The sequence below is a fragment of the Podarcis bocagei genome (assembly GCF_964188305.1).
Source record: "Podarcis bocagei genome assembly, chromosome: 7".
In the NCBI taxonomy this organism is placed as follows: Eukaryota; Metazoa; Chordata; class Lepidosauria; order Squamata; family Lacertidae; genus Podarcis; species Podarcis bocagei.
In genome coordinates this window covers 78127176-78143390 of record NC_138132.1, presented here as the reverse complement: position 1 = coordinate 78143390, position 16215 = coordinate 78127176, and the positions used below count along the sequence as shown (strand labels likewise).

Genomic DNA, 16215 nt, shown 5'->3' with positions numbered 1-16215 from the left:
CTTTTTTAAAAAAAAAAAATCACATAAAATGGGTTTTCTATCAATTTCAAATGGGAGACTCTTTTGAAGGTTGATGGTGAAAATATTATCAGACAGGTGAGATTGTCCTACTAAAATTCAACGCATCCCTTTTCTGTGCCTGTTCATTTGAAGCACCTAAACAAAAGAAATACTACCCAGCAAACTTCACCTGGGGCAACCCCATCCTGAACCCCCAATTCTCTCTTTGAAAAAGTTTCCTGGACTATTTACAGAGCAAAACACTCCCATCTGACACAGTGGGCTTGAAAACTCAGGCGGCGACGCTTTTTACGATAATGAAAACTTCCGTGCACATCTCAGACATCCGCGGGAGCGACTTGCCTTGCTTGTAACATCCGCAACATAAGAGGGTGGGGAGAGAAGGAAGCTGGTGTCAGACGGACCGCAAAGTCCGCTCGCAAGCTTTTTATGATCTATATCCCTGCGTGGGAAATTCGGCAGGAGAACAAGGAGGAAGACGGAGAGAGGGAGGGATGAGGTTGTGGGGGAGGGAGGCGGAAAAAGCCTCTCCTCTTTACTGGTCCCACTGTCACTGCAAATAAAGACCACGTCAAGATTTAAACCATAATAATGGGAAAAGCTATAAAAGGTCTTGGCCATAATGTTTCCTCTGCTACCCCCTTTCATAAAACGCTCCCTTTCTTTCTGCTGCGTGCTTTGCAGTAATACATGTAGCTTTGGAGAACGAGGGAAAGCTCGCAGGGCACGAGAGTGCTGTCCGCCTCCCATTTCCAGAAAGTGGACGGGGATTCCCCCCCCCCCAAGACCAGTCTCTGCCCAGCTTCCCCCCCCCCATCCCCCATGGCAGGACACACAGGAAATTCCAAGACGACAAGCCTCGTAAGGTAGAAACCGCCAGCAACCGGTAGACGGTTTTTGCAACATGCAACTCACCACTTCATCTGCTCCCGTGCCCTGTAGGCGACTGAGAATTTGCCTCCCAAGAATGTTGCAGGGCCTCAGTGGCTGGCCCCTAGAACAGTCTGTCCATGCTGCTGGTCAGTGACTACATTGTAATACCAGAGTGGGGATCCTTTCGCCAGGGGACTGAATGTGGCCCTCTATACCTTTCCATCTGGGCCTTGGCACTCATCTCGGGCCTGCCCTGCCCCCCACAGACCACACCTGTCAGTGGCCTGCCTTTAGCGATTTTTGATCATGTCTGTTCCTTGCCTGGTTGGAGATTGATATAATGTACAGTGGTACCTCGGGTTACATACGCTTCAGGTTACATACGCTTCAGGTTACAGACTCCGCTAACCCAGAAATAGTACCTCAGGTTAAGAACTTTGCTTCAGGATAAGAACAGGAATTGTGCTCCGGCGGCACGGCAGCAGCAAGAGGCCCCATTAGCTAAAGTGGTACCTCAGGTTAAGAACAGTTTCAGGTTAAGAACGGACCTCCGGAACGAATTAAGTACTTAACCTGAGGTACCACTGTATGCGCGTTTGTGGGTGGGTGTGTAGGTGTAGAAATGACTGACATCACTCTGGCTGCAATGTAACGTATTGTGCAACGTATTGTCTCATCCATTGTTCTGCCCACTTTTGCCTCTGGCCCCATCCACCACTGGTATGTGGCCTCCCATACATTGCCTATGTAGGCCTTGAGCTGGAAAGAAGCTTCGCGTCCTTGTTGTAATTACCAAATTCTGAGTCTGAGAAAAGGGAGGAGAGAGGACAGAAATGCAAGGTCTGCTCACTTCTGGATCAGCTGGGGGACCAAGGAGCAACAGGCTTCCTTGGTGGTTGCTGAGCATCAAGAGAAAGGTGGCACAAATTTATCAAGCGTGCCGGATACAGCATGCCTTTATTGACCCAAGTGGAGCTAGACCAGAGGTGAGGAACTGTTTCTGACAGTGGGCCACATTACCGTCCAGGCAACCTTCCAGGGGCCACAAGCAAAACTGTGGGGGGCAAGAAAATGTTAACATTTACTCTCTGTCCTCCACCCAGGCAGGTAAAAGCTCAAGGATGCATTCTAGTCAGGCAAAAGGATCAGGAAGGGAGCAGAGCAGGGTTGGTGGTGGGGGCGTGGCCTGGGGAAAAGGGGTGTAGCCTAGAGAGAGTCCAGAGGGCAGGAGAGAGCAGTCTGGGCCAGACAATATAGTACAGTGGTTCTAATAAGTGTGGCACGCACACTAGTGTAGGTCCAGTCGCGGCCGACTCTGGGGTTGCGGCGCTCATCTCGCTTTATTGGTCGAGGGAGCCGGCGTACAGCTTCCGGGTCATGTGGCCAGCATGACTAAGCTGCTTCTGGCGAACCAGAGCAGCACACGGAAACACCGTTTACCTTCCCACCGAAGCGGTACCTATTTATCTACTTGCACTTTGACGTGCTTTCGAACTGCTAGGTTGGCAGGAGCAGGGACCGAGCAACAGGAGCTCACCCCGTCATGGGGATTCAAACCGCCGACCTTCTGATCAGCAAGTCCTAGGCTCTGTGGCTTAACACACAGCACCACCCGCGTCCCATTGGGCTGCATGTAAGTCAGTCCAAATCAGAGTGGAATGAATGAACCAACGTCAAGCCATGCCCATTAATTTCAGGGGGTCTAATCAGGGTAGGACTAGCATTAGACACAATTGGCTTACATGCGAAGCACTCTCAGATCACCCTAACTGTCATGGCTTCCCCCGCAAAGAACCCTGGGACCTGCAGTTCGTCAAGGGTGCCAGGCACTGTAGCTCTGCGAGGGGATCCTGGGCCAAGCTATGACTGTTAAAGTGGTATAAATTAGCATAAACCTTTTTTACGCTGGTCTTTGACGCCCGAGTTGCGTGTTTTCGGGACCCACCCTATTTGGGGAGCGGTAATAAGTTTTTAGCTGTTTTAAATTGCTGTAACCTACAATGGGACCTTGCTGAGGTGATGCGAACTGAATCAATGCACTGCAGAGTGCTTTGAACATGAGTGCCCTATATACAGATGATGATGATGATGATGATGATGCCACTGTTACAAGGGGATGTGTGGAAGGCGCAGATGATAATTCTCAATCACAGCAAAGTGGCTGCACCCATAAGCACTGCACGCCTGAGGAGCACAGGAAGCTGCTTTGCACAGAGCTCCATCTAGCTCAGTATTGTCTACACTGACTGGCAGCAGCTCTCTAGGGTCTCAGATCAGGGATGGGGAGTCTTTCCCAGCCCTACCTGGAGATGCCGGGGATTGAACCAGGGAGCTTTGCATGCAAAGCATGCTATCCGCCAGAGTAACACGCGCGCCCCCCACGCCCCCCTCTTCATGACAGGGCTGTCAATTACAGCCTTGACTTACGAGGCAAAGATTAAATGAGCTAAATATGTAGAGCCTGTCTAAGGAAAAAGAAAAAGGAAGGGTGACGGAATTGAGAGGGGAAGAGGAAGAAAGGAGTGTTTTTAAATGGGAGGTAGCAAACTGATGCCCGTTTCTAAAAGAGAAGCACAGATAAGCAGAATTCTGTAGGGTGCTCACCCAGCTTGCCTGACCCCCCACTCCCTCTGCTGTAACAACACCTGCCTAACCACAGCAGACTTCAGATTTGTAAGCTACTTAGTGCAGTTGCCAAACTTTTTCCACTTAAACCTCATGGACACTGAGGATGCTGCAGAATTCTGTATAAAACCTCACACACACACACACACACACACACACACACACACACCCCTGAGCTTTGGTTAAGACAGATGTGGGGAACCCTTGGACATCTGGATGTTGCTGAACTACAACTCCCATGATCCCATGTTATTGGCCATGCTTGCAGGGGCTGATGGGAGTTGTAGTTCAGCAACTTCTGGAGGGTCAAAAGTTCCCCATTCGTGAGTTAAAAGATTAACACCAGGACATGGTTTGATGGCCGCCTTTGAGGTTTGAATTCCCCCTTCCTTGATCCAGCATTCTCTCTGTACTAGAGCATTCTCTGGCTGGCCGCTGTGAGAACAGGATGCTGGACTGCTTGGGCCACTGGCCTGATCCAGCAACAGGACTCTTCTTATGTACCCAGTTACCCATCTTAACCAGAGTTTCAAGTCTGGGTATTTGCAAACCCTGGTTAGGAGGAACCCCGATTAGCGCAAACCAGGGTTTGTGGTGCTGTAGATCTATTACCTTTCTTTATAAAGCAGCTTAAACAAAATCAGTTGGGCACTGTAGATAAATTAAAAATAAAGAAGTTAATGCCGTAGGAGGCAAGGACAAAAGGAAGGAAAGGGGCAGGGAAGCATAATAGACCCAATAAAGTCAGTCTTCTCAAGCAAGGGCTATAGGATCCAGCTGTTGAAAAAAGGGCAGAGGAGAAGGTAAAAGCATAAGGAGAATTAGTAAAAGGTAAAAGCATGAGTTAAAGCAGCGCTGAAGTACAGAAGCAGCCCTACGACAAAGGGAAGACCTTTTAGGAATCCCACAAAAGACTTATGAGAAGTTTTAGGGGCCGGTCTCCCTCGGAACCATGGGCAGTTGCTGCCCTCTATAGGACAAGCGGTGTATAACATGGAATCCCTGGACCCCTCGCAAGCTCTAATTAACAGAGATACTCACACAAATGGGGGCCGGGCGGATTCCCATGTGTGCAGTGAAAACAGCCAATTCTCCAAATGGGCAGTTTCAGGTGGGTGGCAAGTCTGAAGGCCTCCACGGGTAACATTTCATTCACTTATTGAATCTATGTCCCACCCTTTTCTCCAAGGAGCTGAAAGGTGGTATGCATTGTTCTCCCCCTCCTCATTTAATTTCCACAACAACCCTGCGAGGTAGGTCAAGCAATGACTGGCACAAGGCCGCACCCAGCAAGCTCTGTGACACGGTGGGGATTTGAACCCTGTGTGTCCCAAGGCCTAGTCTGACACTCTAACCACTGCACCACACTGGTGCTCAAACCAGTGGCATGCAGTCACCCCCATGGCATGGGCTGCCCTAACATACCTTTGTCAGCCATACCTTTGTACAAGGTAGGAGGCGGCAGGGACGGATTGCATTCAATTACAACGTCTTGTCGGGATGCGCGGGGAATTTCAAGGAAGCGCTGCTATTGATCTGAGGCCAGGCGAGTTAAGCAGAGCTGACAGTTCCCCTTTAAACATGCTCCCTCGGTAAGTACATTTGCATCCGCGGACAGGGCGCGCGCATGAATTTGTCCAGGTCAACACATTAAAAGGAATCGACAGATTAAAAGAGTGCATTTTGCACGGAACACAGGGAAGGGAGGGTGAAGGGGCAAAAAAAAGAAAGAAAAAGAAAGAAAAGCCACTCGATGAACAGAGTCAGCAGTAAATAGACAAAACCAAGAAAGAAAGGAAAAGAAGAACGATTCAGCTCAGAACTCCACCAAAAGGTCAAGCATCACAGAAAAGAGTTTGACAAATTAATGCGTTCTCCCAACAGCCGATGAAAAGAAGTTGGCACAAGACGGAAAAACCATATTCCATCGTTCTGATGGTGGGCATGCAATGCAGAGAGCTAAGAGACTTTAGCATGTACTGCAAGGGGGCTTTCTACAAACCCACCCACCAACTCCCTGTAAGTTCCTAGTCCACACTGTTGCAGAGATGGGCTCGTCTGCTTGGCACAGCTCTGAGCTCCTGAGAACAGCCTTGAGAACACATAAAGCAGAACCCTGCTGGATTGGAGCAAAGGCCCATCCAAGACCAGCTTCTTCTTCTTCTCATAGTGGCCAACCACATGCCATTGCAAAACTCTCAAGGCAGGACATCGACACCAGAGCACTCTCCCTTCCTGTGGTTTCCAGCAACTGACGTTCAGAAGCATCGCTGCCTCTGGCAATGTCAGCAGAGCACAGGCACTGTGACCAGTAGCCACTGAGAGCTTTACCCTCCGTGAATTTGCCCAATCTCTTTTAAAGCCATCCAGGCTGGCGGCCATCACTGCCTCTTGTGGAAGCGAGTTCCATAGTCTACCTTCCCAACGTTTCATAGAAACATAGGAAGCTGCCACTTACGGACGCAGGCCATTGGCCCAGTGAGCTCAATACTGTCTACACTGACAGGCAGTGGCTCCCCAAGGATTTCAGGCAGTCGTTCCCAGACCTACCTGGAAATGCTGCAGGGAACCTGGGGCTTTCTGTAGGTAAGGTGGATGCTCCACCACTGGGCTGCAGGCCTTCCCTTCTGCAACGAAACCAAGCTTCACAATTTTATTTTAAGTTCTCTGCATAATATTTTCCCCAAGGTTCACTTTGAACAGTCCAGAGAGAGGACCAGCGAGCCTCTAAAAGTCTATATATATTTTCCGATCGGTGCGGGGATTCCCAGACAGTTGGAGTCAGTGGGCAACTAACCCAGAGCCCCCAGTCAAACATTAGTCAGGATAATTTAGGACTGTCAGCCAGAGAGATGCTATCAGCTCAGCGACCTCTGGGCAAGCAGTAACCCTAATGGGCTTATAATGGCCTTGCATTCCTTCAGGCGGGTTCCTGTGGGTTTTGAATGCCGGGAGAGATTCCATCAGGTCTAGAAAAGGATGGTGGTGTGGGTCAAAATAAAAGCAAGTTTGGTGGTAAGAGGGGCTTTTGCAAACCAAGTATGATGAGGAGCAATTGAGAAGAATACGGTATGCTTCGTTGGAGAAAAGAAGGTTAAAGTTCTTCAAATATCAGGAGGGCTGTCACATTGGAGACAGGGCACGCTATGGGCCCCACATGCACTACACATTTGAAGCAGTATCACACCACTTTGTCATGGCTTCCCGCAAAGGCTCCTGGGAGTTGTAGTTTGTTAAAGGTCCTGAGAACTGCAAAGAGACCCCGCCCCCATCTCCTGTCACAGAGCTTCTATACCCAGAATTCCCTGGGAAGAGGGTCTGATCGTTAAATCATCCAGAGAATGGTGAATAACCCCTAAAAGCCCCAAATACTTTTGTACAGTGGTACCTCGCAAGACGAATGCCTCGCAAGACGAAAGAGTTTTCCGTTTTTTGAGTCGTTCCGCAAGACGAATTTCCCTATGGGCTTGCTTTGCAAGACGAAACGTCTTGCGAGTTCTTGCGAGTTTGTTTCCTTTTTCTTAAAGCCGCTAAGCCGCTAATAGCCGCTAAGCCGTTAATAACCGCTAATAGCCGTGCTTCGCAAGACGAAAAAACCGCAAGATGAAGAGACTCACGGAACAGATTAATTTCGTCTTGTGAGGCACCACTGTATTTCTTTACAGGAACGATGCATCAAATTTAATTAATTAAATAATAACAACAACAACAACTTCTTGATCATTTTAGGCACTCTTTTACAAGGTTCTGCACACACGCACAATGACTCATCTCCTACAGGCCCTGTAAATTTATCATAATGCAAACACGCTCAATTTGTATTATCTACATAGGTGGAATATGTATGGAGCTGGGTGCAGAACTTTTATTTATTTATTTACTATAAATAGTAAATTTATTTACTATTCTTAATAATAACGATTCTTATCTATGTGATAATTTGTATACAGTTGCATATTTATCTGCAACACCTTAAATTATCATTCACCCAATACGTGCATGTGTATAAAATATCATACGGATAAGAAGGAATCCAAAATTCTTATTAGACATATATACCGTGAAAATAATACGCTAAACAAGTATGTATCATCGTTCATCTCGCCCTCACTCCCAACCCTTCATATTTTTCATTTTTTTTAAAATCCCTCTTTAAAGATGGCAACAATAACTGTTCCGACTCCTGTCCAAATGATCAATCATCTGTACATCATCTAAGCCCTAATAATGCATGTGGATTGATCCAAGCCTTGCACTTTTATCATTCCAATAAACGATAAATGCAAGGTCCGTTTTCCCTATGATCTTTTCAGAAGTTTGCATTTTTAAAAGAAATTACTTTATTACATATAACAATGCAGATGTCTGAGAGGTGCAGAAACGAGCAACTGCTTGCCTCATGTTTGAAATCATATGGTCTACAACTTATTAGAAGGAAAATGATGCAGAGAGGAGAAGTGGTTATTGCAGAGGCTTTAAACAGTTCTACAGATAATAAGATCATGATACCACGGAAGCACGATGGAGCGGTCAATAATAGGTCCTGAAATACAATCAAATCCAGATAAGAATCATACTTTGCAGGAACTTGCCAGGCATAAACGACCACCATGCAGTTGCATGGGCCATAGGTTTGGCTTTGCCCCTGGAAACTTCTAAGAACGAGCAAGTTTTTTCAGGTATGCAACGAATAAGACCTTCTTAAATTAGGTATCGGGGGGGGGGAGCAGAATTAGTGCTCCGTTTTCTATTTCTATGCAAAGTAGACCCAAGCCCCCGAAAAATACAGCTTCTACAGTCTTATTGCTAAGAGAAAAGGCTTTTGTCTCCACTGATCAAGTGCAGTTCCACCCCATATTTCTTTTTACGCAGAGCCAAGCTCTTTGCTTTGAGCAGAATGTCCAACCAAGAAAGAAAAAGGGAGGGGAGAGGGGAAAGGCTGTTTAGATTCCACAAGTGCTTGAAGGATCGAGGGGGGAAATTGGGCAGCAGAGAGACAGGGGGGGGGGAGAGAGAGAGAGAGAGAGAGAGCGACAGCCGTGTCACTGAGCATCTGGACTCAAGGAGAAAGCTGATCCCACGCCAAGGGATGACAAACGCTGGCTGTAAACAGCACCAGAGCGAGTTGCTGACGCTCCGAGAACCACAAGGTTACACTTCCCATCGCGGAGCGTCCAGGCGAAATTTTAATGGGCCAAGACCGACAGCAGGGAAATGAGAGGCCAAAATTAAAAATAATAATAATAATAATCGTAGATTACAGCCCCCCCCCCGGCCTCAGTCCATTTGCCGCCACCGCTGCGGACAAAGGGCGCTGCTGCCTCCCCGTTAGAAGCAGAGCTTGCTATTAAAGATCGCAGAGGTTACTCCAAGGGGACTGGGCTGGGTTTTGATGAACTACGGCGGTGGTTTGGAGAGGACTTTTTGTTTTGTTTCGCTGGCTTAATAAATGGTGGTGATTAAAGTTTCTAGCTCTCAAGCTAATGGGACAGAAGCTTGGAAAGGTAAATGCAATGATGCTTGCAAAATATTTGGAGGGAGGGAGGAAAGGGGTCATGTTCCAGCTCTCTCCCTCCAAAGACTTGTTCCTACATATTTAGCCAGGGATGAGAGGCAGTCCTTTCTCAGCTGTTAAGGCTAACCAATACCGACAGACCTACCCTTTCTAATACTGTCCACTTCTTCCTTTTTTAAAAAAAAAAAAGTATAAGAGAGACACCTGAATCTAGAAGCTGCTGCAGCATCTTTTGCCAAAGTACCCTGCTCAATTGTGCAACGTGATGCTAGCACGTTTCAAAATGGGGGCGGGGAAAGAGGGGACAGCACTCGTTTTGCTCAGGGACACATCCAAACTTGCCAGGAACCATGCTGAAACCGGCTTGCCCCAGTGAGCAACCTGGCTGCCAAATTCTGCACCAGCTGTAATTTCCAATGCAGCCCTACACATGATGCCTGTCCGAACGCAAGAAGCACCGGGTAACTAATAAGCTCACGCTAGAGGTCTGCGGCACTGAACGGCCAGCGAGTCAGGCCCGTAAGTGGGGAGTGAACGGCCGATTAGTTAAAAGGGTCTCTACGGATGCGTGGCTGGAAGTGATGACGACACCTAAGCAGAAATGAAGAGGCTACGAAAGGAATAAGAGAGGGAGTAAGCGGAAAAAATTAATTAAAAAGCAAGCAGGATTGAAAGCCCCCGTTCCTTTTCCACATGAGCTCCGTGGTACCCTCACATGCATGGAGGTTCGTTGCAAGATCAAGATTATATTTCAGGGGCACTGAATTTTATTTTGTATTTTCTTGATTTGTGCTGCGTTCCCCCCCCACACACACACACAATTTCCCAACGAATTATTTTTATCTTATATCTATGTCTATATATAGATATATGGCTGCGATGCGTTCCTCTTTTCCTCGGAGCAATTATGAAGCAGTATATAAAGAGCAGGGGAGATGATGTTAATTAAACAGAAGGTAATTTCTGTCAGCCCACAGGGTGGGGGGCAGAGAGTGAGCCGCCTGCCATTCTCCTTGGGAAGAAGAAGAAAAATCAGTGTGAAAGAACAGGTACTTGCATCAGCAAGAAACAGCCTTAGTTTTTTAAAAATATTGCAGACAAGAGCATGAAGGCACGCGAGGCAGCAAATCTGGAGCTCTGTCTGAGCTTCGTCCTACTAGCAAACCCACTGAAATGAATGGATTTGGCGCAGGCCTGTTACACTTTTTGGTGCCTGCTTAAAACCTGCAAAAGGGACGCGGGGGGCGCTGTGGGTTAAACTATTTAGCTAAATACGTTAAGATAATTTAATTGGAAAAGCTTGCAAATAATAGATAGGCTTAGGATTCAAATATGTAAGGATAAGATTCAAGATCTTTAAAGATAAATTAGAAAGAATGAAAGATGTGAAGTCACTAAGTTAACTTTCTGAGAAAATTGATTTTGGAAAACTGTTAAAATGATGTATAATGAAATTCAACCAAGGGGATTTGAGGAAGTCACTAAATAATGTTACCAAGATTTAAACAAGATGTGTGTCTGTTTCTGTGTTTTAAAATTTTGGGGGAAATTAATAAATTTTTTGAAAAAAATAAAAATAAACCACAGAGCCTAGGACTTGCTGATCAGAAGGTTGGCGGTTCGAATCCCCACGACGGGGTGAGCTCCCATTGCTCGGTCCCTGCTCCTGCCAACCTAGCAGTTCGAAATTACGTCAAAGTGCAAGTAGATAAATAGGTACCACTCCAGCGGTAAGGTAAACAGCGTTTCCATGTGCTGCTCTGGTTCGCCAGAAGCGACTTAGTCATGCTGGCCACGTGACCCAGAAGCTGTATGCCGGCTCCCTTGGCCAAGAAAACGAGATGAGCGCCGCAACCCCAGAGTCGGCCATGACTGGACTGAACCTAATGGTCAGGGGTCCCTTTACCTTTAAAACCTACAAGCCTATCCAGTCATGCAGAAGCTACACTAGAGGAGCCTGCTGGATCAGACCAGTGGCCCCATCCAGCATCCTGTCCTCACAGTGGCCAGCCAGATGCCCCAATGGGAAGCCCACAAGCAGGTCCTGAGCACAACAGCACTCTCCTCGTTTCTGATTCCCAGCAACTGGTATTCAGAGGCCAATGGTCTCTGTCCCTGCGTTAAACGGTAGCTAAGGGCAGGAAAAGCAATCAATGGTCTACTTCAGGGATGGGGAACCCCTGGTCTCCAGATGTTGTTGGACTCCAACTCCCCTCGGCCCCAGCCAGCATGCGCACAGATGATGGGAGTTGTAGTAGAACATCTGGAGATTTTGCAGTTTCTCCATCCATCCATCTATGGGGAGCATTCACAGCCTTCCAGATGTTGCTAGACTCCAACTTCCACCAGCCCCAGCCAGCAAAGCCAGTGGTTAGGGGTGGTGATGAGAATAACATCTGGAGGGAAACAGGTTTCTCACACCTTTGGTTTGGCGTGAGAAATTTGAGGGCGTGTAAGGCACATGTATGAAACATCCCAGAATCCTCTGTACCTTGGAGGCCTTCTGCGGGAGGCCTTTCAATAGGGAAAGAGGTAGGGTCTGGGAATCTTAATTATGATGCTTTGTTCTATAGCAGGAACACCGAAATCTCAAAGTCTGCTTGATAAGGAGCACAAAAGGAGGTTGAGATTTTGTAGAGGGTTTCCCTGATGAAGAAGCTGGATGTACTACAGTGGTACCTCGGGTTAAAAACTTAATTCATTCTGGAGGTCCGTTCTTAACCTGAAACTGTTCTTAACCTGAGGTACCACTTTAGCTAATGGGGCCTCCTGCTGCCACTGCATGATTTTTGTTCTCATCCTGAAGCAAAGTTCTTAACCCGAGGTACTATTTCTGGGTTAGCGGAATCTGTAACTTAAAGCGTCTGTAACCTGAGGTACCACTGTACTACCTCTCAGGTTAATGTGCACACACACAATACACCACACATTTCATTTTCATCAACGAATGGAAGAGACCAGTTACATGCCACAGTCCTTGAAAGCAAAATCTCTGATCAAGAGCAAGCGAGTGCTTCATGGGTGGTTGGAGATGACCCTCTGTTCACCCAGGAAAAGATAAGGAGGCGGGGGGGTCACTAAAGGTCAAAGTTCAGAGGTCACCTAGAGAGCACCACACATAGCGATACTTAGGTCATTCTGTCCGAGACCAAGGAGTTGATCCTGAAAAGAAGTGGCCAAACAGATGCTCTTTTCAAGAGAACAAGCTGGTCAAAAAAAACTCAAAAAAAGCAACCACATGGACATGCAGCCCGTAGCTGGTTGAGTTGAATTACATGAAAGCAAAGTTATTCTTTTGATTCCCCCACCCCACAAACGCAGGACTCACCAGAGCTTCGCGGGATGCTCCATTCTCAGCTCCAGAAGAAGAGCCAGTCTGTAAGAAGAAAAAAAGCAAGGTTAGAGTGCCACCCAATGGTCACTTCTAAGCACGCTTAGCTGCTCTGACATGCATACAAACAAACAGGAGACATGACTCGCCAGGAGAGCACCCACTTTGAATGCTAAAAGGTACAGTGGTGCCCCGCAAGACGAATGCCTTGCAAGACGGAAAACCCGCTAGACGAAAGGGTTTTCCGTTTTGGAGGTGCTTCGCAAAACGAATTTCCTATGGGCTTGCTTCACAAGACGAAAATGTCTTGCGAGTTCCTGCGGGGTTTTTTTCCTCCTCCCCCCTTTTTCCCAAGCCGCTAAGCCGCTTATCAGCTGATCCTAAGCCGCTAAGCCACTTAACAGCTGATCCGCTAAGCCGCTTATCAGCTGATCCGCTAAGCCGCTTATCAGCTGATCCGCTAAGCCGCTTAACAGCTGATCCGCTAAGCCGCTTATCAGCTGATCCGCTAAGCCGCTTATCAGCTGATCCGCTAAGCCCGCTAAGCTCCTAATAGCGCTAATCCGCTAAGCCGCTAATGGGCTTGCTTCGCAAGACGAAAAAACCGCAAGACAAAGAGACTCGCGGAACGGATTATTTTCGTCTTGCGAGGCACCACTGTATCTGGTTCAATTCCTGACATCTCCAGTTTAAAAAGCACCAGGTCTTACTGGTGAGGAAGCACTGCTTTTTTGCCCAAAAGGGATGTTATTTAATATTTTCGATTGTGATATTTATGGAGATGTTGTCGAAATAATGTATGATTTACACAACTCCGGCAGCAAAACTGGTGATCACTGAGCAATGGAAACCTGTTCCAGATCTTTCTTTGGAGCTTCGGCACCAGTTTATTTTGCTTGTTTTATTTATTTATTAAACTTATTAGTCACTTGGCACCCAAAGGTTTCCAAGCAACTTAATGTTAAAGAAAAATATATGCACATACATAATAACGTAGCGGGGGAAGGGAAGGGGGTAGGGATCGTACAATACATTAACATCTCATTTAACACACAACTTGTGGAAAAGCAAAAACAGCATGCCACCAATATCCAAACCATAAACGAAGCAATAGTCCCACCCACTAATTAGCAGATGAACCTCAACCAGTCCATTTTTGAATGCAGCTGTTATGGAAAAGTTTACTCTGTGACTGAAACGTTAAGAAAAAAGGGGAGTCTTTTCACTTGATTTGGCATACTGATTTCACCTTGAGACCTGGCTTTTCGAAGAAACCGTCCATTCAGGCTTGGGAAATGTGGCAAGCAGGTATAATTAACTCATTGGTCTTGTACATATTTTTAATTACTTATTTAGCAGTTTTTGTTATCTTTCCTCTGCTGCAGTGTGAATTAAGTTGGAGTGATATGGGGCGATAACGCCTCTAAACAAGATGCATGCCCAAAGGTTTTGCCATGGTTTCTGTATGCAACACCTCCTTGCTTAAGATGCTTGCTACTCAGCCTTGGGCAAAAAGGCTTGCTGCCCCCTACAAATGCAGAAGAGAGGGGACAAAGACAAGATGAACCCCCCCCTCCCCACGTGCAGAACCAACAACCTTCAGAAGTTGTTCAGCACAGCCCACCAGTCCGGCCCCTGCTGTAAATTTCCCTAAAACAAGCAATACCAGTGAAAACATTTTTTTTGACAACTGGGTAATTTATACCCACGCTAAGAGGCTGTGCTAATAAAAGGATGGCAGATTTATAAATCAACATGTGTGTGTTAAATTAGGGCAAAAAAATAATTGAGGGGCAGGCAACCAGCATGCCAAGCAGACCTAGGAGGAAGGAATAAGAATATTAAAAATAAATGACAGCTCAGGTTTCCTCTCCTGCAAGTGTTTTCATGCAAAGCTAACAAGGCACTGAAGCACGGAGCAATTAAGACCGTGGCCACGGTCCAAGGAAAAATTGGTGTGCACTTGGATCCAGTGAAATCACAGAATCACGGAGTTGGCCTGCAACAGGAGCAGGGTAAACCTCAGCCTGGGCGGGGGATAGGGCACCCTCACGATGCCAAAGTGCTCAGCAGTCGTGCTTGGCACCCTCTGTGTTTTCACCAGACTGGAATGTGGCTTTGAATTCTGATCATACCTCTCAGTCACCTGGATGGAGGCTGTGTGTGTGTGTGTGTGTGTGTGTGTGTGTGTGTGTAGGAACCAGCCTGCTGTTCAAAGCTAAAATTTGCATCCATTGCTCCACCCACATCTGCTCTGGCCGCGCCCACCACTGGAATGTGGCCCCTGGAAGGTTGCGCATAAGAGAATATGGCCCTCAGGCTGAAAAACGTTCCCCACGCCTATATGTTGCATGAAGAAGGATTTTCTTCTATCTGCCTTGAAGCTTCCAATGTTCAGCTTCATTGGGAGCCTAAGAGTTCTAGGGCAAGAGAGGGAGTCAGCTGCCAGTCAGTGTAGGCCAGGCATAGGCAAACTCGGCCCTCCAGATGTTTTGGGACTACAATTCCCATCATCCCTGACCACTGGTCCTGTTAGCTAGGGATCATGGGAGTTGTAGTCCCAAAACATCTGGAGGGCTCAGTTTGCCTATGCCTGGTGTAGGCAATACCTCGCTAGATGGAGTTTACACAACTCCATCTAGGGTTTGACTACGTACAACTTTCTACAACCCTCTGTCTTAAGGGAAGGGCTGTAGATCAGTAGATCGTTCTGCCCAGACACTGAGGTCCAGTGCTGAGGGCCTTCTGGCGGTTCCCTAGCTGCGAGAAGCCAAGTTACAGGGAACCAGGCAGAGGGCCTTCTCGGTAGGGGCACCTGCCCTGTGGAACACCCTCCCACCAGATGTCAAAATGAAAAATAACTACCAAACTTTTAGAAGACACCTGAAGGCAGCCCTGTTTAGGGAAGCTTTGAATGTTTAATAGGTTATTGTATTTTAGTGTTTTGTTGGAAGCCGCCCAGAGTGGCTGGGGAAACCCAGCCAGATGGGCAGGGTATAAATAATAAATTGTTGTTGTTGTTGTTGTTGTTGTTGTTGTTGTTGTTGTTGTTGTAGAATCACAGAAGGGCAAAGCTGGAAGGTACCCGAGGGTCATCTAGTCCAACCCCCTGCAATACAGGAATCTCAACTAGAATACCTGCCTTGCACACAGAGGGTCCTGGGTTCAACCCCCCAGCATCTCCAGGTAGGGCTAAGAGAAGACTCCTGTCTCTGAAATCCTGGAGAGCTGCTGCCAGTCAGTGAAGGCAACACTGAGGTAGATGTATCAATGGTATTGACTTAGCATAAGGCAGCTTCCTATTTTCTATTTTTCATGTTTCCCCCCTCACGTTTGTAGAAACACTTTTCATGTCGGAAATGCATCCCCCACACGGAGTCCTAACATGCTCTCTATCATCTTCTCTCAGAAACCAGATCTCACTTTATTTTTTCCCCCAAAAAGCTGTATTGAATTTTACATAAATGTACAGATATATAAAAACTTCCGGGCTCCTCAGGGACCCGGCCTGAATGATTCACCCAATTAGATCTACATTTGGCTATTATGTAGGATATTGAACCACATCAATCAGTTCAGGTTAAGATGAAGGACTAAGAGAAAGAGACAGATGTCTTAAGAGAGGTCTCTAAGGAAACGGGGAGGGGGGTTCCAAAAAAAAAAAAAAAAGTACATTGTTGAGATCAAGGGCAGAGAAGCAGTGCTTTTGACCTACACAATCTTGTAGACCTCAGCCTTTTGGATAACTTTCAATTATTGTTCTTTAAAAAAAATCCTATGCTTCTAGATCTCATGATTACTTGGAGGTGGGCTGTTAACAGAAACACTTAATGGATATAGTCATGTCAAA

At 46.9% G+C, this 16215-nt stretch overlaps 1 protein-coding gene across 1 annotated transcript in view; it reads right to left on the bottom strand.

Moving 5' to 3' along the window:
* Nucleotides 1-16215, bottom strand: part of PEX14 (peroxisomal biogenesis factor 14) — a 117129-nt gene that overhangs the window by 92281 nt on the left and 8633 nt on the right. The window contains exon 2 of the mRNA XM_081201626.1: nucleotides 12363-12410. Within this exon, the coding sequence (XP_081057752.1) occupies nucleotides 12363-12410 (48 nt within the window). The remainder of the gene's footprint in view (nucleotides 1-12362; nucleotides 12411-16215) is intronic.